We start from the raw sequence: 21,340 nt of genomic DNA, 5'->3' as shown, positions 1-21,340 counted from the left end.
AATTCTAGTCTGAAAGCCAGCAGGCTCGAAATCCAAGAAGGGCCAGTGTTTCAGTCTGAGGCTAAAGCCTGGAAGAGACTCGTGTCTCAGCTTGACTGGCAGGAAGAGTTCCCTTTTATTAGGCCTTTTTGTTCTACTTGGGTCTTCAGTTGATTAGATGAGGCCCACCACCCCCATCAGGGAGAGAAGCAGCTATACTCAGTTGCCTGATGCAAATGTTAATCTCACTCAGAAATGCCCTCATGGCACACTCAGAATAACTTTGACCGAATGTCTGGGCCCAGTCAGGTTGTGACACATAAATGTAACAATCTTGACAGTCTCACTCGTGCAGCAGCCCAGAGAACGGAAGGAACACGAGCTTTGGATAGGTGAACACCTGCTACTCTCTAGCTGTAAGGCCCTGGATGAGTGCCATGACCCCTCCGAGCCTCACTTTCCTCATCTCGAAATAGGACCAGCTGCCTGGATTGTTGGGGAGAGACTGGGATAGCTCAGGTGAAGCCCGCAGCTCTGGGTCTGGCTCACCGTGGGTGCTCAGCCCTTGGCGACTGGGACCCACGAGACTTTTCTCGCCTGTTTTTGGAGCCAAGACCATTGTAAGGACCTGGTCTAATGAATATTAGCTAGACAAGGACTGAATCTGCTTCTGCAACCTCCTTTCCTGCCAGGTATGGTGGCCCAGATAGAGCCAGGTCTCTGTGGTGTCCCAGTCTCCTCGCTCCCCAACCTGCCCCCTACAGCCTGGCTCTGCTGCTCTTGTCTTCGGTGTGCCCCAGCTGTGAAGCCCACTAGGCCTCGGGGGAAACCTCAAGCCCTGCCCTGCAGACCCTCCCCTTCCCTCAAGCCCAGGCTGAGCAGAGCCCCTTAGTAGGGCCAGGGCGTCACGTCACTGGTGGCTCGATTCGACCGACAGTGCCTGATTTCACCTTGGGAAGGCAGGGCAGGGACTCTTGATCTCAGCTGACAAGTTGGGGTACACGTTCCTCTGCCAGGACCATGGTCATACAGAAAAGCTTGCTCCCTGTAAGCCAGAGACTCCTCCTTCTGCCCCCTTGGGAGACACGGTAAAAAGTGGAAACAAGGCAGAGAAAAGATCTGGGTGTTGTCTCCGGGCTTCCGCCGACTAGCTGTGTGACCTGAGGGATGCCACGCCCCCTGTCTGGCTCCAATCTACTCATCTGTAAAGGGAAGATACTGAGAATTTCCTCCCTCCTGACCGCCCACACCCGTCATGAGGTTTCCGTGAGACGGTGTCAGGCAGGGCGCTTTGCAGATTGTAGAGTCTGTACCCACGTTGGTGGGACTGCTCAGTGTCAGACTTGTTCTGTAGTTCCGGGGGTATCCAGAGGCAGGTCAGAGGCATCTAATAAAAGGCCGGATGGAGGGGTTCAGACTTTAGCCAGCGGGAGAGACCAGAGTAAGGGCGGCGGGGGGGGGGGGCGTTGAAACGGTCACCGTTGTCCTTCCATCTCCCCCACCCATTTCTCCTCGTCACAGCTGCCTGGACTTGCGCTGAGCCTTTTACACAGGTTATCTCATTCAGGGCCTGTGAAGTTGGCGCGGTAATCGTCATCTTACAGTTGAGGAAACAGGCTGGCAGAGGTGACGTAATTCACCCAAGACTAGCCAGCGGGGCCAGAGATTTGTTGAAACTCAGGTCTCTCGGACACCACCTCCCTTGTGAGGTTTTACAGCCCGTCGCTGAGCCCTTTGCCCTTTGGGAAGAGTGCACCGTTCCTTGTGGGGCCGGTCGGCCCCGTGAGATCGGGAGCCCCAGTCCCCGGTCGTTTCCACGGCCCCCCTCCGCAGCTCCTGGCACCTGCTGTTTGTGGAACTGAACTGAGTAGTACCAAGTGGCCAAGGAGGAAGGACTCAGATGCAGTCTCAAGGCATGAAGTTCGGGAGATCTCTGCTCCCTCTTTCCTTCTTCAGTCCCTTCCGATGGTTGGGTTTGGGGAGTTGAGGTTGCTTCCAGGTGAATGGAGGAGCCAGGTGGAGAGCCAGAGCATGTGAGATTGTGTCCCAGTCTGGTCCCTCTGGACATTGTTAGAGGCCTGGGTTGGGTGGGCTAGCGGCTGCCGTGGTCTTTACTCCTCTCAGGAGTTTCCATCTGCCAGTGGAATCAGAGACAGACTCTCCTCAAGTTTCCAGCGTCCTGTCTCAGCAGCCTTGCCCCCTACTTGTCCGTTTCTGGATCTTTGGGCCCCACCGCTACCAGGTGGCGAGCTCGGAGCCCATGGGCTTCATTGCCTCCTAACTCCTCCCATTACTGGGTGAGCTCCCACCCCATTTGTAGATGAAGAAACTAAGGTTCAGGGGGGTTCCCTGGCTTGTCTGGGTTGAGAAGGAGGTGAGTAGGAAGTAGGGAGACATAGCGCCCTGGTTGCAACCTCAGCCCCCTCCACGGCAGGTCCTCTCTGGCCCGTTGCCCTCTTCACACCTGGCTCGGATCCGGCCTTCTGTGGTTGACCACACCTGGCTGACCTGGAGCATCCCTGTAGCTCTCACAGCCTGTCTGCACCTGCCCCTCCCTGCCAGCATGCTGGGATCAGAGTTCCGTGATGGATTTCACATCCACCCCTAACGCTTCTTCCAAAGGGACATTCAGTGAAGGGATGCTGATCTCCTGCAGGTCCCAGGCACTGTGGCTGTGAGGGTGAGCTCAGCCAGGACCATCCTCTGCACTTGAGGCCCTGGAGTCTCCAGGGGTGGGGCAGGGAGGCGGACTGACCTACATGTAATCACACCAACTGGGGTGAAATTGCGTGCGAACTAAGCACCCTAGAAGCCCCACCCCTAAGAATGTGCTCTCACAAAAGTGAGCCACCCTGTGGCCAGAGGCAAGGGGTTTGTGCAGAAGGGCAGAGCACCTCCTCCAGGCCAGCAGGCTGGCTCTTGCCCCAGGGACTGTTTTCCATCACTGTCACCCAGTTTCTCCACTAGTGGGTGCCAGCGCTTTCTTTCACACGGATGATGCACTGGTGAGCCTGCCACCCTCAGGGTTACCAACTGGGTGCTTCTGTCTGGAGGGTTTCCAGACCCCTCACCATCCTGCCCATGTGGCAAAAGGAAAAAGAGCTCATAGAAACACTTCCAGAGGGGCTCCTGGGTGGCTTGGTCAGTTAAGCATCCAACTCTCGGTATTGGCTCAGGTCATGATCCCAGGGTCGTAGGATCGAGCCCCAGGTTGGACTTCGTGCTGAGCGTGGAGCCTGCTTGGGATTCTCTCTCTCTCTGTCTCTGTCTCTCTCTGTCTCTCTCTCCCTCTGCCCCTCCCTCCCCCCATGCTCTCTCTCCCTCTCTAAATTAAAAAAAAAAGAAGAAGAAGAAAAGAAAAAAAACACTTCCATAGCACTTATGAAATGCAGGCACTGTGTTACAGCACTTTCTAAGCATTAACTTATTTAGCCCTCGCCACGACCTCGTGAGCAAGGCACCATTATTGCCCTATTTCACAGATGTGGAAACTCAGGTGCAAAGAGGTTACACAACTCACCTAAGGTCCCACACCTGGTGAGTGGGAGGTACTCGTCACAGCTGCTCTCTGCTTTGTCTCCAGAACATTGCCCTCTGCGCCTTTCTTTTACCTCTTTCTGGCTGCGTGGCTTTGGGCAACTTGCAGAGTCTTGGTACCCTCAGCTGAAAATGAGGATAAATACCTCCTGTCCGGAAGGGCTACCGCGAGGACCAAGTGACATAGTAACTGCGAGAACACCTTGTTCTGTCTGGGCTGCACAGAGGACCCGTTCCGGAGGTGATAGTTGAATTTGAATCTCTCTTGGGATGTGAACCCAGTTCTCCATGAGTCCCTGGCTCTGGCTGCCCTCAGACCCTCCTGTCCCTGCTCTAGTCCTGGCAGAGGGGGCTCAGCCCCCAGTGGCATTCTTGCGTGGTGAGGGCCCCTGTGGAGGGCACCGCTGTGGAGGATTCAGGGGGAAGAGAGGCACACAGAGGAGAGCCCAGGTGCTGGGAAGGAGGTTAGACTTGTCTTGGGCCATTTCTCACTTGGCTACAGTCTGCCTTCCCTTCTCCCTGGCCCCCACTGCAAGGGTGTTCCCCTTAAGCCCACCTTCCGGGACACCCCCCGCCCCCCGCCAGGGGTTTGTGAGCTAAGGAAGGAGGGAAGTGCTGGGAACTTGAGATAAAGCCACGCCTGGCCCACTCACTTGGCGCCAGTGGGTGCTTACCCCTCCTCCCCTTCAACCTGTTTCCTTTGGTAGGACTGTTCCCTTTGGCCCTATGAGCCTCTTATCATATGACCAGTTTCCATAGGAACCATCCATCCAACCTCAACAACTTGATTTATCTTTTTGGGAGACCCTTTGCCTTGCCCTGTAAGCTTCGATTTCCACTCACCAAGTATTTTCTGAGCACCCACATTTTATAAGATATTGTGGGGAATTAGCATGAGCAGGGGTTGCCCCTAACCCCTCTCATACACACACACACTCTATTTCAAGGCCATCTGTGCAACAGCCTTGAAAGATGTACAGCGTCCCAAGGGAGGAGTCATGTGACCTCAGGTGGGGCAATCAGGGTGGGGAGCATGTAGGAGGCAGCCTCATAGGTAGTGTTCTGCCTGGGCATTGGTCAGGAGGGACGTTCTAGATAAAGAGGGCTGTGTAAGTTCTGGAATGTGGGGAAATCTCTGGAGATTTGAGAAAAGGAGAATGGCCTGGTGTGGCTGGGCATTGGGTTCATTGGAAGAGGTGGGGAGTGAGGCTGAGAGTGAGCTAGGGCTCCCCACTTCTGTGCTCCCCACACCCCACCACCACTGCCAAAAAAAAAGGATAGCTGGTGCCTAATAAGGGCCGACACTTGCCAGGCATTGCCCTACATGGACTAGTCCTGACTGCAACCCTAGAATTGGTGCTATGATTATCCCCATTTTACAGATGAGGAAACTGAGGCCCAGGGTGTTTGAATGACTTGCCCAGGGTCACACAAACGTCAAGAAGCAGAGGGAGGATTCATATCCAGAATCTAGGGAAGTTCTTTTTGGTTTTGGTTTTGTTTTACTGTACAAATAGTGTCAGTATGGGCTTAGACCCAACATTTGCTTTATATAAAAACCCTATATATGATTATTGGAGTGACTTCTATGACAGAGAAGGGAAGGCAGAATGGGGAGCACAATTATCAGGAAGATGATGAATCTGCTTCCATCTATGGCTGTAGCTGACTCTGTCTGCTCCTGGCACTGGCCCCCTGGGGTCAGTTCTTATTGGCCCCACTGAGCTCCAGCAAATATGGTGGGGCTTGAGCCTGGGATAGTCAGAGAGGAGGAGGAAGGGGCTTCAAGCCCAGGACAGGCCCGGAGGTGGGAATGTGCCTGGCCTTTCAGAGGGTGTTGTCAACACTTGGATTGGTTGAATCACCAGCAAGGGCCCCAGTGCCCTTGTTTGGGCTGATTTGGTGGCTTCCTGCTGGGCATGGAGTGAGCAATGTTTTAGAAAGAATAATCTGATGTCAGTGGGAGGGATGACCATTGAACAATGGTCCTGTCATTCCCTGCTTAAAACTCTTCATTGCCCTTCCCTCTCTCCTTTTGGTAAAATCCAACCCTTAGCAATGCTGCCAAGACCCTGCCTGATCTGACCACTTGACTGCTGCCTACTTCTGCAGCCTCTTGACCAACCCCCCAACTAGAATGTGAGCTCCACGATGGAGGTTTGCCCGTTTCATAACCAAATGCTTGCTCGTTGAAAACGCTAGTGCCTAGAACTGGGCCTGGCACATAATAGATGCTCAGTAAACATCAGTTGGCTTATTGAATGAACACTCGCCACCCAACTGAATTCATTTCATTGTGCCTCCTCCAGTCCCGTCTGCCCTCCCCCGCCGCCCCCACTGGCATGGCTAGCCCCTGTTCATTTTCAAGTGTGAGTTTCAAGGTGACCTCCCGCAGAGAACCTTCTAGGACTCCCCCTTGGCGGCATCGGCTGTCTTGTGCTCTCTGTGAGGTGGAGAGAGCTGCCACTCACTCTACTTTCCCAGCCGGAGCAGTTACCACACTTCTTTTTTTAACTTCTTTATTTTCCCTGATTACCTCACTGAAAACCCAGACTTTACAGAAATCTGTAATGTAGAAAGTGAAAGCCTCCCCAAGTGCCATCCTCCAGACAAAACTTCTGTTAAAAGTCGGTTGTGTACTTCTCCTTATTTTACCATGTGACATGACTGCATGCACGGTCCACTTGACACACTTGGCCGTCCCCTTCTGCCGGACATTTGGGTGTTTCTGGCCTTGGGCTGCAGTGAATGTCATTGTACACAGATCTTAGAAATGTGTTTGCAGAAAAAGCCCTTAAAGTGGAGTTGCTGCGTCAGAGGGTGTGAACGTTTAACATCACAAATAGACATTTCCGTGATCTCCTTCCTGGGAGAGTTGTACCTCAGCCCCATAGTTCTGAGATTGCGCCCCGCTCCTGGCACTGCTGTGGCTCACAGCGGTCAATCTGTCCCCGAGCCCGTCAGCTCCGTGGCGGTAGACGTAGTGTCCCGTTCGTGGGTGTGATACGAATGCCCAGTGCACAGCAGGCAGTTGATAGATACTTATTGATTCAGTGGCTGTGAGAATGAGGGATGGAGAATGAGTGTAAGGGAAGGCCGTGGGGTTTGGGGAGAGGAGACTATCGGTGGCTTTGAGAGCGTGGGCTTGACAAATGTCAGAAATCTCAGTCGATGCTCCTTGCCCTCCACAGCGTGGTTCCAGCCACATCTCCAAGTTCACCTCCTGCCCCTTTTCTATTCTCTTCTCCATCTGTGTTTGCTTACAGAAAGTTCTCCTTTTTGTCTTCCTCCCTTTGCCTGCAAACTCTTCCCCTTTTCTTTTTTCTTTTTTTAAATTTTTTTAACGTTTATGTATTTCTGAGAGAGAGAGAGAGAGAAACAGCGTGCATGGGGGAGGGGTAGAGAGAGAGGGAGACACAGAATCCTAAGCAGGGAATCCTAAGCTGTCAGCACAGAGCCTGACGCAGGGTTCGAACCCACAAGCTGTGAGATCAAGACCTGAGCCGAAGTTGGTCGCTCAAACTGAGCCACCCAGGCGCCACCTCTTTCCCAACTCTTTCCAGATGCTGCTTAGAAGCCACTCTCCTGTGAAGCTTTTCCTCTGAGGCAGGAATCTGCCTTTGTCCTATGTCCCCACTGTGTTGATCACTGAGACACTGTCTCTTTTGTTCCTATGTCCTTCAGTTCCTATAGGTTGAGAGCACTCTAAAGGCTGTGTCTCCCAGATTTGTGTGTGTAATGCCAAGCTTTCTCTGGGTATGAAGGGACAAACAAGGGAGCAGATAGATGGACAGGCAAGATCAGGACTCAAAATGGAATATTATTTTGGCTGTGCAGGGGTGAGATGCTGCAAACTTTGGTCAGGTGGTGGCTTTAAGAAAAGGGAAAAAAAAAAAGGAAGAACGAAGGGGACTCAGTAAAAGGGATGTGGGGCCTGAGGGAAGGAAGAGTCGCAAGATGGTGGCCCTGCCGACAGAAGTGGAGAAGCCAGAAGGGGAAGCTGGCATGGGGGTGGGCGTCGTTTGGTCTGGGTATGTGGAGTTAACGGGCTGTTGGTGGGACTTCCAAGTGAGGAGACCCAGCTGCCAGCATAGGTGTCGTGCTTGGAGCTGAGCAAGGTGCTGGGTTACAAATGGTGATGGGCTGCCTTGGGCCTGGAAGCAAGAAGGGAAGGCTTCTTCAATGGTGGAGAGCAGCGGGCTGGGGCCGGGGTCCTGAATGGGTGACTCCATGCTGACAGGAGGCAGAAGTAAGGAGGGCCAGCCTAAAGCAGAGCGGTCAGAGCAGCACCAGCATGCTTACAGGAGCTGAGGGATTGGAGAAAGGCCAGACTGCGGAGGCCAAGGAGTGGGAGAGGGAGGTCTCCGACTTTGGGATACGGCAGTTTAGGGACCTTTGGAGCAGGCTGCTTCTCTGGAGAGGAGGAGCGGGAGCCAGGCTGAAGCAGCGGAGTGTGGAGGATGCTGGGAGGAAGCTCAGGTCCAGGGCTGGCTCAGGGCATTCGTAGGGGAAAGGGAGGGGGCATTGCTGGGACTTGTGAGTCACTTCCCCCCCAGGGGGAGGACTGAGGGCCTCTGAGTGGTGTCTGTATGCCCGATGGAGATGGAAGGGCATTCTAGTTACTCACGGGAATTTCCAGCCAGCTGGGGTGGGGTGGAGCAGAGATGCCTTGGATGTTTAGGGAGCAGCTTCTGAGAGGTCTCAGGGTTTGGGGAAGAAGCGGGTGTTGATCCGGCTCTGCTGGTTAGGGGCATGGGGAATGAAGTCAGGAATACTCCAGGAGACTTCTGAAGGCGCTTCCCCGATTGGGTGGGGGAAGGGACACCAGAGGAACCCTTGGGCTTTTAGACCCTTCTCCCATTCCACCTGTACGTCTGACCAGTGGGTCAGTCCTGCCACGCACTTGAAGCTTGCGGGGTGCGAGGCAGAAACTGTGGCATAGAGCCCCGGGCTGGCACACTTGTGCTCTGGGGAATGCCAGGCCTGGTTGTTCCCAAGCACTGGGAACAGCCTCGCCCGCCCAAACCAAATGAGGAATTGTGGCTGAAAGGGCCCTTCAGATGTGCTCTGGCTATTTATAACCCAGCCAGGGCAGGGACAGGGAAAAACCAGGGACTGAGGGAGGGGGCGGGCTGTAAGGTGGGGTGTGCCTCTGTGAAGCCCTGTCAGTCCTGAGGCCCCAAAGAGCCTACCCCAAATCCCTCAGTCTCTATTTCAGCTTTGGTGACAGGGAGGAGCCTGTCAGTGGTGAGGACAGCTTCTCTGCTCTAGCAAATGGCACAAGCCCCATCTTGAGCTCAGAGCTTCCACAGACTTCTTTGGGGATTTGGGATTAGAAACTGTTTCCATTCTTCTCCTTTTCCCTCCTCTCCCCTCAACTCTCCATCCCGCTTGGAGGCTCAGCCAGGGGCCCTGTTCTCAGCTGAGGTGTCCAGTGGAAAGGAGAGGTAATGACAAGATGATGCACGGTTGACATTCCTTTGGAACTCATCTCCCAAGAGTCTGACCCTTCCCCGCCAAGGCCATTACCACCTGACAGGAGCTATGACACGTGCGTAAGGAGGCTGGTGGTAGATACGCGCGCTGATGGACAGCTCCAACACTGCATCATTGAGAGCGTGTGTATGAGGAGAAAGCCAAGGGAATCCCTGGCTGGAGACACTGTTGGGGGGCTGGTGGCAGGTTGAGGGGGTTGGCTTGAGTGGGTATGAAGCTTCAGGGCTCCCCACCCAGAGTCCTGAATTTTCACTTGATCTACCTGGGTGGTGGCACCTATGATGCAGGTTTACAAAGGTAAGTGGTGTGTTGGTAGTATGTGAAGCTGAACTGGATTCCAAGATGCCGGATCCAATGAGGAAACGGGGCAGAGGGGATATTCGGGGAACACCACCACCCTGCCCCCTACACCTACACAGCTCTCAACTTCCCTTAGAGAAACAACCAGCTGCGAGAAGGCAGCAACCTTGTCTTGGGCCTAATTCAGTTCACGGATGTGTTTCATTTAGAGCGCACCATGTTTTGTTTTAATTAATTCATCTGCCATCCTTTTAAAATTGAGAGATATCAGGGCGCCTGCGTGGTTCGGTCGGTTAAACGTCTGGCTCAGGTCATGATCTCACGGCTTGTGAGTTCAAGCCCCGCGACAGGCTCTGTGCTGACAGCTCAGAGCCTGGGGCCTGTTTCCGATTCTGTGTCTCCCTCTCTCTTTCTGCCCCTCCCCTGCTCATGCTCTGTGTGTCTCTCTCTCAAAAAAGAAACGTTAAAAAAAAATTTTTTTTTTAATAAAATTGAGAGATATCACCTAAGACTCCAAATTTCCAGGTTCTCTAGAACAATCTGAGATGGGGCGACCTGAAGCCTGCGTTGCCCCTAGCAGCCATGAACTGGAGCTGAGTGGTGGTTTTTTCACCCAGCCCCTACCTGGTGCACTTCGCTGCTCTTACCTGCACCCTGAGGGCTGCTGGAGTTTGCAACCTTTGCCCTAGGTGTTGTGCTGGGAAACAGCTTTCCCCAGGTGCTGCCCCTAAACTCTTCCCTCAAGAGAGTAAGTGTCTGCTCCTCTCCTGCTGAGGCCTAGACCACCAGATTGTGCTCTTCGCTGTCTGGACGGATTGAGCTTTGTAACCCCTGAGGAAGCCCAGGGGAAGCCTGCTGGGAGTGGGAAGGGCTGCTGGTGTCATCTCCCTGGGTTCCTTGTACTCTCTGCTGTGGGGCTGGCTCTCCTGGGCGGAGGCCCCTCTTGAGCGAAAAGAGCCCCACGGAGGTGGGATTGCTCATCTCAGCAGCATCTGTGAGTAGGAGATATGGCATCTCCGGCCGTCCAAGGGGGCCCTTCTGCAGAACCTGGCTGGCACTTTTGCTTCTGTTGTGGTGACGCGGATCGGGCCTCCTCTGCACAAAATCTTGTTCTCCCAGCCACAGTGGTGATAGAAACTGTTTTCTCACCAGGCCTTGGCCTCCCCTCCGCAAAGGTGTCAGAACCCGAGGCAGAGATGAGAAGGGGGCTCAGCTTGTGGCCGTCCCAGGGTGACAGCGAGGCTCGCCCGGGTCTTCCCGGAGGCTGTGCGGGCAGCTGCTCCTCCGCTCCTCCCCCTGCCTGCTCCGGCTCTGGTGAGGGGCTGTAAATAAAGCCTGTCTCTGGGAAGCAGACCTCCCCCTGCGCCCGGCCCGTCTGCGGCCTCCTCGCCCCTCCTCCGCGCTCCAGAAGCCTCCGTCAGCCTCTGGCCGGTGACCGCAGAGGGAACGGCTCCACCTCACAAGTCAAGTCGTGCATTTCCTGTGTATTAATAGCAAACGCGAGCCTCCGAGTCCAGAAAGGGCGGGATCTGTGGGACCGGCGGCGGCGGCGGCGGCGGTGGCGGCGGGGCGGCCGGCCGGAGCTCGGGAGCGGCGGCCGGGGAGCGCGGGGCCCCGCCTGCGCCCGGGCCGGCGCGCACAGCAGGAAGGGCCAAGGCGGCCGGCGGGGGCGCCTCCTCCTGCTCCGCCGGCGCGCCGCGCGGTCTCTCTCCAGTGACAGCCCTGCGCTCGCGGCGGCGGCGGCGGCGGGGCTGCCGGAGCGCCGCTTCCCCTCTCCCGGCCTGGGGACGCGCGCGAGGCGGCCCGCAGCCCCGGCGCGCGGGAGGGCCGGGAAGCGGCAGCAGGAAAAGGTTCATAATGGAGCCTTTCATCGGGAGCCGGTGGCCGGGTGCCAGGACTGACTCCGGGGAGGCCAGCATGCTGGTTTAGGCCTGCCCTGCACGCTCTTCCCCTCCCTGCCCGCCTGCCTCCCTCCGGGGCGGCGGCGGCAACGGCTGCTGCTGCTGCGTGGACCCCGCTTCCTGTTTGCCCTCCGCGCCTCCGGCTGCCATGGAAGAGGAAGAGGAGGCTATAGGCTTTTTGGACAAGGTTCTGGAGGATGAAGATGTGTTTCTCCTGGAGGAGTGCGAGCTGGGAACCCCGACCAGCCCCGGCTCAGGGTCCCCCTTCTTGGTGGCCGTGAAGGTGGGAATGTGACACGCCCTGGATGCTTGTCGGGGGAGGGGCAGGGCTGGCAGCTCTCGACTGCCGAAGCTGTGTGCGGGCAGAAATGGCTGGTTTGTGCACCAGCCTCATGGCCGGGTGGAAGCACCGCACTCCGGCCGAGAGGGGCTGGCGCATGCCTGCGAGGGGTTGTGAGGGGCCGAGCTCTCTGGCAGCTGTTCCTGGGGGAGAGGTGCAGTGCCTGCCTCCTCCCCCTGGACCAGTTGTCCAAAGTGGCAGTGGCTGCTGGCTTTCCCCAGCAGGCCAGCTGTGCTGGGGGCTTTCTCTGGCAGTGACATGAGTCACCTGGTGGGCACGGCAGTGGCGTGAGCCTGCTGCCCCAGAGGAGCTGGCTGAGTTGAAACCAGGAGGTCGTAATTCATTGTTTCCATGGCAACAGTAGGATGCGTGCACTTAGGAAGTTCGGGCCACAGGGGCCACTGGCCTCCTAGCAAGGAGACTTTGTGAGTCTGGGCTAGGGCAAGCAAGAGAGCATTGGGAGAGAGGGAGAGCCAGAGGCCACTGAGCTTCCTTGAAGGAAAAGAATTGGATCAGCTGCAAAGGGGGTGATAACAGCTGGCTCTGAGGCAGGAGCCAGGTGGGTAGGCACTTTTCCCAAGGTGGGCGTAGTCAAGAAGCATCTGCTGGGCCCCAGCCCACTCACTCTGGGGCTGTGAACGTTCTCCCCAGCAATGCGCCTGTCCTGTCGTAGGAGTTGCCTTGAAGGTGGAGCAGGAGGGGGCTGTGCATCAATCCCATTTCCTTTCTTCGCCTCCTCCCCAGGGCCAGGGGTGCCCCTCGCAGCCACACCGGTGCTGCCTGAGGCATGGTGAGGCATCCACACTGCACCGTTCATTCTCCCTTTCTTTCACCTAGGCCCACTTCGAAGAGCCCTGACCTCAGCCTTTTGCTCGCCTCCTCTGTGTTCTGTGTCTGGGAGAGAGGGCCAGTGGGAACGTACAGCAGGGAGTTTGCAGGCTGCAAGCCAGGCTGCCTAACAGAGTGACCGACCATCCATGCCCCACTCCCCGCCGGGCCTGTCTGCACCCCGGAGGGTGTGGTGCACGGAGCATTGCCGTGGGCAGGAGGCTGCCCCTGAGCCTCTCTGGGCCTCTTTGTCCCTCCTGTAAGATGGGGATCACAGCCCTGCCACGCCCGCACTACAGTGTGGTTCTAAGGAGGAGCTAATGGAGGTAAAAACAGACTACAGACCCACAGGAGATGGCTGATGTGTGGCGTCTGCGTGGAGCCGTAGCCGTTGGCCTGGGTGCAGAGCAGAGAGGAGCAGTAATGGGAGGCGGGCAGCGGCTAGCATCCCACCCCTGGTTCCCTCATCTGGTGCTAGCTCAGAGCACTGGGGGTTAAGATGTGACTTAAGTAGGCCCGCAGAGGCCTTTGCACTTAGGGTCTGAGCAACCTCCCCACTAGGAACAGGATGGGGAAAAGTCTGGTAATGAACCAAGAGCACCGGCCGGGAGCTAAGTAGTGTGTGGGTTGGGAGATATGGGGAGTCCCTAATGGGCCTTCTCTGAGAACCCCTCCCCAGCGCAGATGGGGTCCTGTTCATATGCTGCCTTATGGATCCACCCTTATTCTAGGCTCTGGCTTTTGCCTCAGTCTTAGACCGTATTTTATTCTGCTCAGCACTCTAGGCATCTGCCTCCTTGATTCTACCCTATTTTCCTCAAGGGCAAGGGCCATGTTGTATTCACTGCTGAACACTGCACAAAGCTGGGGACATGACTGGTGCTCAGTGACTTTGTGGAGACAGCGAGGCTCCATGGGGCCTGCAAAGGGTGTACCATGTTCCCGGCCTTGTTCTACTCAGAGGTGTTCCCCGGAGGCTGCACACAGATGCTAAGGGGGCCCAGGCACACATCACACCTAAAAAGCCCGGTCTTTCCAGATCCCTGTGAGCACCTAGGTGTGGTCTTCCCCTCTTCTTTGCTGCCTCAGTTTTCCCAGACTTGTCTCAGCAAGGGGGGAAGAGGCCTTTCCTGAGTGTTGGGGAATTCCAGGCCCCCTGTCTCATCCCGAACACCTCTAGGATACCCCCATTCTCTATCAGGGTTGGTATAGAGGGAGCTATAGAGGGAGAAGACAGGCAGGGTGGCTGCAGAGAGGTGGGGAGAAACCTCTTTGAGTCATTCAACAAACGCTGTCAGGTTGTGTTCTAGTCAAAGCATCCTGCCTGGCACTGGGGAGGAGACAAGATTAACACGGCATGATCCTTTCTCACAAAGAGTTCACAGTTCAGGGCAAGGGGGCAAGCGCACAGATAATAGGGATAGAATGAGAAAGTACTCGGGGTTCCAATAAAAGGGTACGAAATTCAGAGGAGGAGACACCACTTCTGTCGGGGTCAGAGCTGGACTTCGTGCATGTGTGTGCACATGCGTGTGAGCCTGTGTGTGTGTGCACATGTGTGGTCAAGGGGCGTTTCTGGAGGGTGTGCTCCTGGCCTGGGCTGTGGACGGTCTTGGCAGTCTGGCACGATAGACCCTTCTCGGCAGCAGGTGGGAATCCAAGGCAGTTCGCTCTTTGCTATTACTTTACTCCAGGAGTACTTCCCCTTAAACAGTGGTTGTGTTCCTGAGCATGTGTCCAAATGCCAGTCCTATAAATCAATCGTGTTTTCAGTGTAATTTCTGAGCTGCTTCATCTTCCTGGGGGACAGAGGTGATTAGGGCAGAGGGTGGTTTCCTCCAGAGCTGGGGCTGGAGCTTGCTGTGTTTTTCAACCCGGACTTCCCTTTGAGGAGTTAATTCCCTATGAACTAATAATAATGTTAATACTGATAGCAGCATCACCTCCTGGCCGGAAAGTGTTGTGTGCTTTCCAAAACTCTTTCGTACGGTTCTATTTAAAGGTACGTAGGGCTGATAGTGCCTTGCTATCTAAAAGCTGCTATTTAAAGGAACTCATTTGTCAGGAATAAAAATGTTTTTGTAATGCAGATTAACCTATCAGGTGTTGTTCCGTGCCAGTTTTTAATGGATAGTCAGAAACACCCACATTGATTTCACCTGCCCCAGTCTCTTGGGCCCCTACAGGCAGTGATGGCCATGCCTGTGCCCCCCACTGGGGTGTTTCCCGAAGTGTGGGCTACACTTCGGATGATTTGAGATGTGATTTTAGGTGGCACCTAGATGTATTTTTTGCATGTTAGTGGTCAGGTTTATATTTTAATGTATCTTAGGGGAAATATGACTTGACATCTTAGGATTTCAAAGATAATGCTTGAGATAAGGCTGTACTTTTAAGAAGTCAGTTGTGAAGAATAATATTAGGTAAACAGGAGTGCAGGTGGTATGTATGACCAAAGTGCAAAGGTGGGCTATGAACACCTTGCCTTCAGAAACACTGCTGGGCCTGCCTAAAGCCTCAGACAGTGGAGAACCTGGGATACAGGGATCCACCTTCCAGGGGAGTGGGCTTTGTCCCCCCTCTCTAAATTCCGCTAAGGAAATGGCTGAAGGGGACCTCCCCAGTGCCTAGCTCTAAGGAAGAAGAGAGAATGGCTGGGCATCCCTGCAGCTGTCTCAGCTCAGAGAGGGGCCAGCTGTCCTAAGGCTGCTGCTTGGCATGGGCACAGCCTCTAGACCCAGTGGCATCTACTCTGAGCAGATCCTGCTGGGTGCTCCTCAGAAGGTGAGGTGGCCCATGAACTGAATATTGCTGTGTGCAGAGCCATTTGGCCTAGGGCTCTGGATGGCAGGTGGCTCTGCCTGTTCAGTCCTCACTATTTTCTTGGAGGAGGTCAAAGTTCCTGGACAGATCGTATCTTGGTTTGGCCCAGACCCAAACCTTTATTTAGCCTCTAAACGCTTTAGAAGACCGAGCCAGAGCTGGCTAAACCTACCTTGTAGGTACTGTCCTTACCAGAGGGACTTGACCTCTTGCGTTTGGGGGCCTCAAGCCCCCAAACTGTGTAAACTGCTGGGAATGAACCAGCCCGCGGTGGCTACGTTTCTGAAGCTCTGCTTGGGGAGGAAGTGGAGACATCGTCACTCAGAAGGCAGCTTCCCTGTGCTGGACGACTGGCAAGCAGAATGGCCCATGCTGTGGGGACCCTGAGCTCTTCAGAGAACTGGCCCTGGGGATTCTGGGCATGTGGGCACCACCCCTGGAGGGCTCTTTGGGGGCAGAGACTGTCTCTCTCACCTTTGAATTTGTATTCCCAGTGGCTGGCACATAGTGCAGAATGAATGAATGTCCAGCCCTGGTGATTTGTGAGACAAGACTAGCCCCGCAAGGATCGAAGAAACAATTGTGAGTTTCCAGATGATTCTAAGCCAGGAACACGGGGGTCGGAGGAAAGCAGGAAAAAAAAAAAAAAGGAAGAGGTTTTTGGTGGTAACTGAAAACAGGCCTCTTGTTGGTAACATGTGCACAACCTAATTTCACATCCTTCGGCTCTCGGCCACCTTTACCCCTATGGCAGCCAAAACGTCAGGTCAGTGTGGCCCAGAATGCAACTCTTGGTGCTGACTACTGACTTTTGGGGGAGCTCTTTCATGATTGGGCTCTGAGGCGCAAGTCTCTTGAGAAGAGGGTCTTGCTGAGAGGGGCTGTCACAGGGACTGGCCCAGGGTTCTGTACTCACGCCAAGGCGGATGAAAACATGGCAGCAGCTGCCGTCACCAGGTCTTCACCCGGTCCTAGTCCAACCAGCTCTGCCGTTAAGCTCCAAATGCGCCCCGAGTGACTTCCTTTAGATGTTTGCTGGGCCCTCAGGTGAATCTTTGGTTGGCAGGGAGCAGGAGGGAAGGCGAGCTCCCATTCGTCAGGCTTGGGGAGCAGCAGGGTTTGCGCGATGTGCAGGGAGGCTGCCCGCAATCTGACCATGAGGGGCCGGGGTCGTGGCCTTGCTCTAGGTTCAGACCTTGCTCCTTGAAGGGTGTGCTGCCTGCCTGAAATGCTGAGAGTTCCAAGCAGCTGGCAGTTTCCACCCGGTGCCTTTGGGTGTGGGGGTAATGACAACCCCTTCCAGATCGTGGGATTGTAGTGAGTTAATCCCTGGAAAGTTCTTAGAACTGTGCCTGGTACTTGTGAAGCCATCAATAAATAACCATTGTCCTTCCCGAAAGCTTGACGTCCATGCTGGTTTCCTGATGCTGCCGAAACAAATTACCACACCGTTAGTGGTTTAGCCCAACACAAATGTATTCTCTCACACACGAGTCTAAAAGGGTCAGCAGGGCTGCATTCCTTCTGGAAGCTTCTGGTGAGAGAATCCATTCCCATGCCTTTTCCAGCTTCTAGAGAGGCCCCCTGTATTCCTTAGCTCATGGCCACATCCTGACAGTGTAGCATCCTCCAGCCTTGTAGACATTTTCTTTCCCTCTTCCTGCTCCCCTTCTCTGCTCACATCGCCTTTTCTGACGCTGATTCTCTTGCCTCCCCCTCATAGACCTTTGTGATTACTGGGATAATCCAGTGTCGTCATCTCGCCTAAAAATCCTTAGCCTAATCATACCCGCAAAATCCCTTTTTCCATATAAGATGACGTATTTATAGGCTTGGGGGGGTGGGATGTGGACATCTTTGGCAGGACATTGTTTTTCTATCACAGGGTCAGAGACTCTGGGGGCAGCAGCTTCTGGCCCAGATCTGATAACCGGGTTGCTGACAGAAGGCCAAGGATTCAGGCCCTCACCTGGGGAAGGCTGTGGGAACATGCTGGGGACAGGGTGTGCAACTGGGAGAAGGCCACTCTTCTCCAGACTTCAGAAATTTCTGGTAGCTTCATAGACTCTCCCAGCCTGTACTAGGAGTGTGCATTTGATGCCCAGAGAGGGTTCTGTCTGAGATTCCAGGGAAGCATCTGATGCTTGAAAAAGAAAGGGAGAGCGAGGAAATCATTAAAGCAGTGGAGGAGCCTGGAATTTGGTGCTCAAGGACTGGGAGGGAATCCCAGCTCTGCCACTCCCTGGCTGTGTGACCCTGGGCTAGTCCCTTTCCTCTTCCAAGTCCTGCCTGCTATGCCGATGGTTGCATAATGGAAAAATATAGTACCGACCTCAGTGAGGTATTTGAGGGCGAAATGCAAGCGGAAGGAACTTACAAGGCTTAATAAATGTCGGATGCCCACGTGTTAGGGGTATCGTTGTGGTGCTGGGCTTCAGGGATGTGCAAGAAGAGTGTGATGACAGTGTTTCCAAGGCCCCACAGAGTCACTGGGCAGTTAACGAGAGCTCACACGTCAGGTGGGAGAGTCGGCCCCCCAGACACTGATGGGAGAGCTGATGCTGCAGCCCAGAGACTTCAGCTGTGACTCCAAAGAGAGCTGGGATTGGGACAAGAGCAGAGCCAGAGTGGAAGAAGGCATCCTGGGCAGCAGGAACCAAAGTTCAGAGGCCAGAACACTCCAGGCATGTTGGGCAGACAAAGAGATCTGACAGCTGTGGGGCAGGTTCGCAGGGTAAGGAGAGGCGCTAGGAGCCAGGGAAGGTGTTTAAGTGAAGAACAAGCTGGACCCCATATCACAGTGTATAGTTATAGATTTATATTTACTTGTTTGTTCGTTGTAATGTCTTTCTCTCCTCTAGAGTATAAACCACATAAGAGCAGGGATTATTGTATGTTTGCTTCCCGTTGGATCTTCAGAGTCTGGTGGGTGTTCAGTAAATATTTGCTGGATGAATAAATAAATGAACAAATGACCTAATTGAATCCCCAAATAATCGCATTTTGCGCTGTTGATATTTTTTAATGTTATTTATTATTATTTTTAAAAATTTTAACGTTTACTTATTATCGAGAGAGACAGAGCATGAGCAGGGGAGGGGCAGAGAGAGGGGGAGACACAGAATCCGAAGCAGGCTCCAGGCTCTGAGTTGTCAGCACAGAGCCCCACGTGGGGCTCAAACTCACAAACTGCGAGATCATGGCCTGAGCTGAAGTCAAACGCTTAACCTTCTGAGCCACCCAGGTGCCCCTATTTATTTCTTTTTAATTCCAGTATAGTTAACATACAGTGGTACATTAGTTTCACGATTCAACAATTCTATACATTGCTCAGTGCTTCTCAGAAAAAGGGTACTCTTGATCCCCTTCATCCATTTCACCCATCTCTCCACCCACCTCCCCTCTGGCAACCACCAGTTCTCTGTGGTCGAGATTTTGGTTTTTTGTTTGTCTTGTTTTTTTCTCTGTTCATTTGTTTCTTAAATCCCACGTATGAGTGAAATCATACGGTATTTCTTTCTCTGACACATTTCACTTTGCATTGTACCCTCTAGATCCATACATGTCGTTGCAACTAGCAAGGTTTTACAGTATTGATATTAAGCCCTTGACAAGCATCAGGGGTAAGGCAGTGTTCTCATGAAGGTTAACCTGGCTCTGGTGTGTGGTGTGAAGGGAGGAGAGAGAGGCAGAGGTCAGTTAGAAGAATCTGGGTGGCAGAGCCAAAGCCCGCAGCAGAAAGGGAGGGGTGGAACAGAGTCCTTGTAAGAGATTAGCAAGACGGATGTTCAAGGCTAAATGGGGCACGATCACTATGGAGGAGGAGTTCTGGAGTGGGGAGGAGGCTAGTTAGGATATGTGCCTTGCACTGTGAGGTGGTCAGGAAATGCTGGGGGGTGCAGCACCTTCTATTGTGGGGTTGAGCCCTTGGGGACAGGAAGATATAGTCAGAGGTGTAGCTAGAAGGCCACAACATGGGGCTCCCATGGCCACTTCCGTCTCATTCTCTCTACCCCTCTTCTCAGTTTATACTCTTCCAGGAGCCTCCTCTGGCCCCTGTTGGGTCCTCCCATGTGATCATGCGCTGCCTCAGTCATGGCTCTGATTTCCTTGTCAACTGTCTGTATTCCCCCATCAAACTGCCCCTTACACACGAGGCCACCTCCTTTGTTCTTTTGCTCACTACTCTAAGACTGGATAGGTGGATGGGTGGATGTCCGATAAGGAAATGTGGGAGAGAAAGGAAGATGTTAGCAGCAGGAAAATGGGTGATTGTTTTTCCTTTTTTATTCTATATTTTCAAAATTTTCTATAGTAAATCTACTTGGCTTTTATTCTCTATAAAAGTGTTAAAGAGGAGGAAAAAGGCAAGAAAACAGGTCCCTCGGGATGTTAGCCTCCTTTCTCCTGACCTGTTGGCTCTCGGTTTGCTCTCATACAGGTGGAAGCAGGGAAAGGCCTGGAGATGAGGAAGCTGGTTCTCTCGGGGTTCCTGGCCAGCGAAGAGATCTACATTAACCAGCTGGAAGCCTTGTTGCTGGTGAGTATATGCTCTGACCTCAGTGTCAGGCTCAAAAACTGCTTTGGGGGTTGAAGAAGAAGGGAGACCTGGATCAGTCTTTCTCTGTGGGCAGAGTCTTTGGTGTTGCTCTGCTGACAGCTTGGCAATGGGTGGCCGGGGGTCATTGCCAGAAAGGGCCTGTGCCTTTCAGCCCTGACTCTCCATTACCTGATCTGGGAAAGCACACAGGCATTACTAATCAATCACAGCACTCTGTCCAGGTCAGGGGGTGGCGTCCCAGCCTATGCCTCCACACTGCTCAGGGTAGTCTCTACCAGTCAATCAAACTGAGCCCTCTTAGTCATTCCTGGTGCCAGTCCTTCCTCCTCCCTGGAGTAGTGAGCCGTTCACCCCATCCCGAGGCCCTGTGGCAGGAAAGGTGAGGTGGAAGGGTGTCTGTGTCTCTTAAGAATCACCATAGCTCTGATGCATTAGACCAACCCCAACCCTCTGTGAAGGTGCCTCAGTTTCCTCCCAAGACGGAGGCATGGCGAGACTCAGCCTGGGAGGGCAATACTATTTTTTTTTTTTTAATGTTTATTTATGAGCTGTCAGCACAGAGCCTCACACGGAGCTCGACCTCATGAACAGTGAGATCATAACCTGAGCCGAAGTCAGACAGCTTAACCGACTGAGCCGCCAAGGCGCCCCAAAATACTATTAATATTAGGTAAAAGTAGTACACAGATGTAAGATGTTTTTGCCTTTGAAGAAAATGCTCATTAGATGCAGCTGGGTAGTTTGCAGAGTAACTTTGGCAGGTCAAGTTCTTTCCCCTGCGTGTTTTGCCTTCTGAGACGCAGGATGGGATCAGTCACAAGGGGCATAAGAAACGTAGAGTAGAAACTCATTCTTACAAGAACCGTAAGATGCCCATTTCTGTACTTGCTGTGATGTGAGATGTCGTCACCCGGTGTCTCGGGTGGGACTTGGTGTTTATTACCCAAGGAATAACTATCGAAATGTGCAGGTGCTTTGCGACACCCTGGGCTCAGTTTGGGACAGCTCTACCCGGGAGTTTATTGGTAGGCACAGCAAGTGTTTTTCAAGTGCTGGACGGTATGGCAGATAGGACTGTGGTCTGAGGCCAGAACTAGGGCAAGACTTGACTGTGCTGTTAATCACAGACTCATTGCACTGTTTTTCATACTGTGCATCTGAACCCATTAGTGCGTTTGTGAAGTCAACATAGTAGGTTGAACCAGTGTGTTTTTTTAAAAGAGAAGGAAAATGTCAGCGTGCATCGCACGTAGTAAGAATAGGTACTATTTTGTGAAACTTTGGGTTTGTTGTATGGATGTGTATATGTATGTGTGTACTGGGCCATGTTATTTCTCACACGTGTTGTGGTTTTGAAAACCACTGGCTTTGGGCAAGCCATGCATAATATCCTGGAACCTCGTTTTCCTCGTCTGAAGCTGAGAATAATCCCACTACCTTCTCTCTCTCCTTCATGGGGTTGAGAAGGTCAGGTGATCCTTGGGGGGACCTAGTATAAATCCCAGGCACTTAGGCACTCAATTAGCTGAAGGAAGGAAGACAAGCAGAGGGCCAGTCAGACACATATGAAATACC

General features: G+C 53.6%; 1 protein-coding gene across 8 annotated transcripts in view; it reads left to right on the top strand.

Annotated features, from left to right (window-relative positions):
• ABR (ABR activator of RhoGEF and GTPase) overlaps positions 1–21,340 on the top strand; it is a 183,172-nt gene that overhangs the window by 91,756 nt on the left and 70,076 nt on the right. For 7 of the 8 annotated variants that reach the window (XM_045044863.1, XM_023243676.2, XM_023243678.2 and 4 more), the window contains exon 3: positions 19,646–19,744. In XM_045044863.1, the coding sequence (XP_044900798.1) occupies positions 19,646–19,744 (99 nt within the window). Of the gene's footprint in view, positions 1–10,829; positions 11,497–19,645; positions 19,745–21,340 lie in introns of those variants that run through there. The other variant, XM_003996452.6, reaches the window with a different exon arrangement.

This window comes from Felis catus, chromosome E1 (genome assembly GCF_018350175.1).
Source record: "Felis catus isolate Fca126 chromosome E1, F.catus_Fca126_mat1.0, whole genome shotgun sequence".
Classification (NCBI taxonomy): Eukaryota; Metazoa; Chordata; class Mammalia; order Carnivora; family Felidae; genus Felis; species Felis catus.
This window is presented reverse-complemented; position numbering and strand designations above follow the sequence as displayed.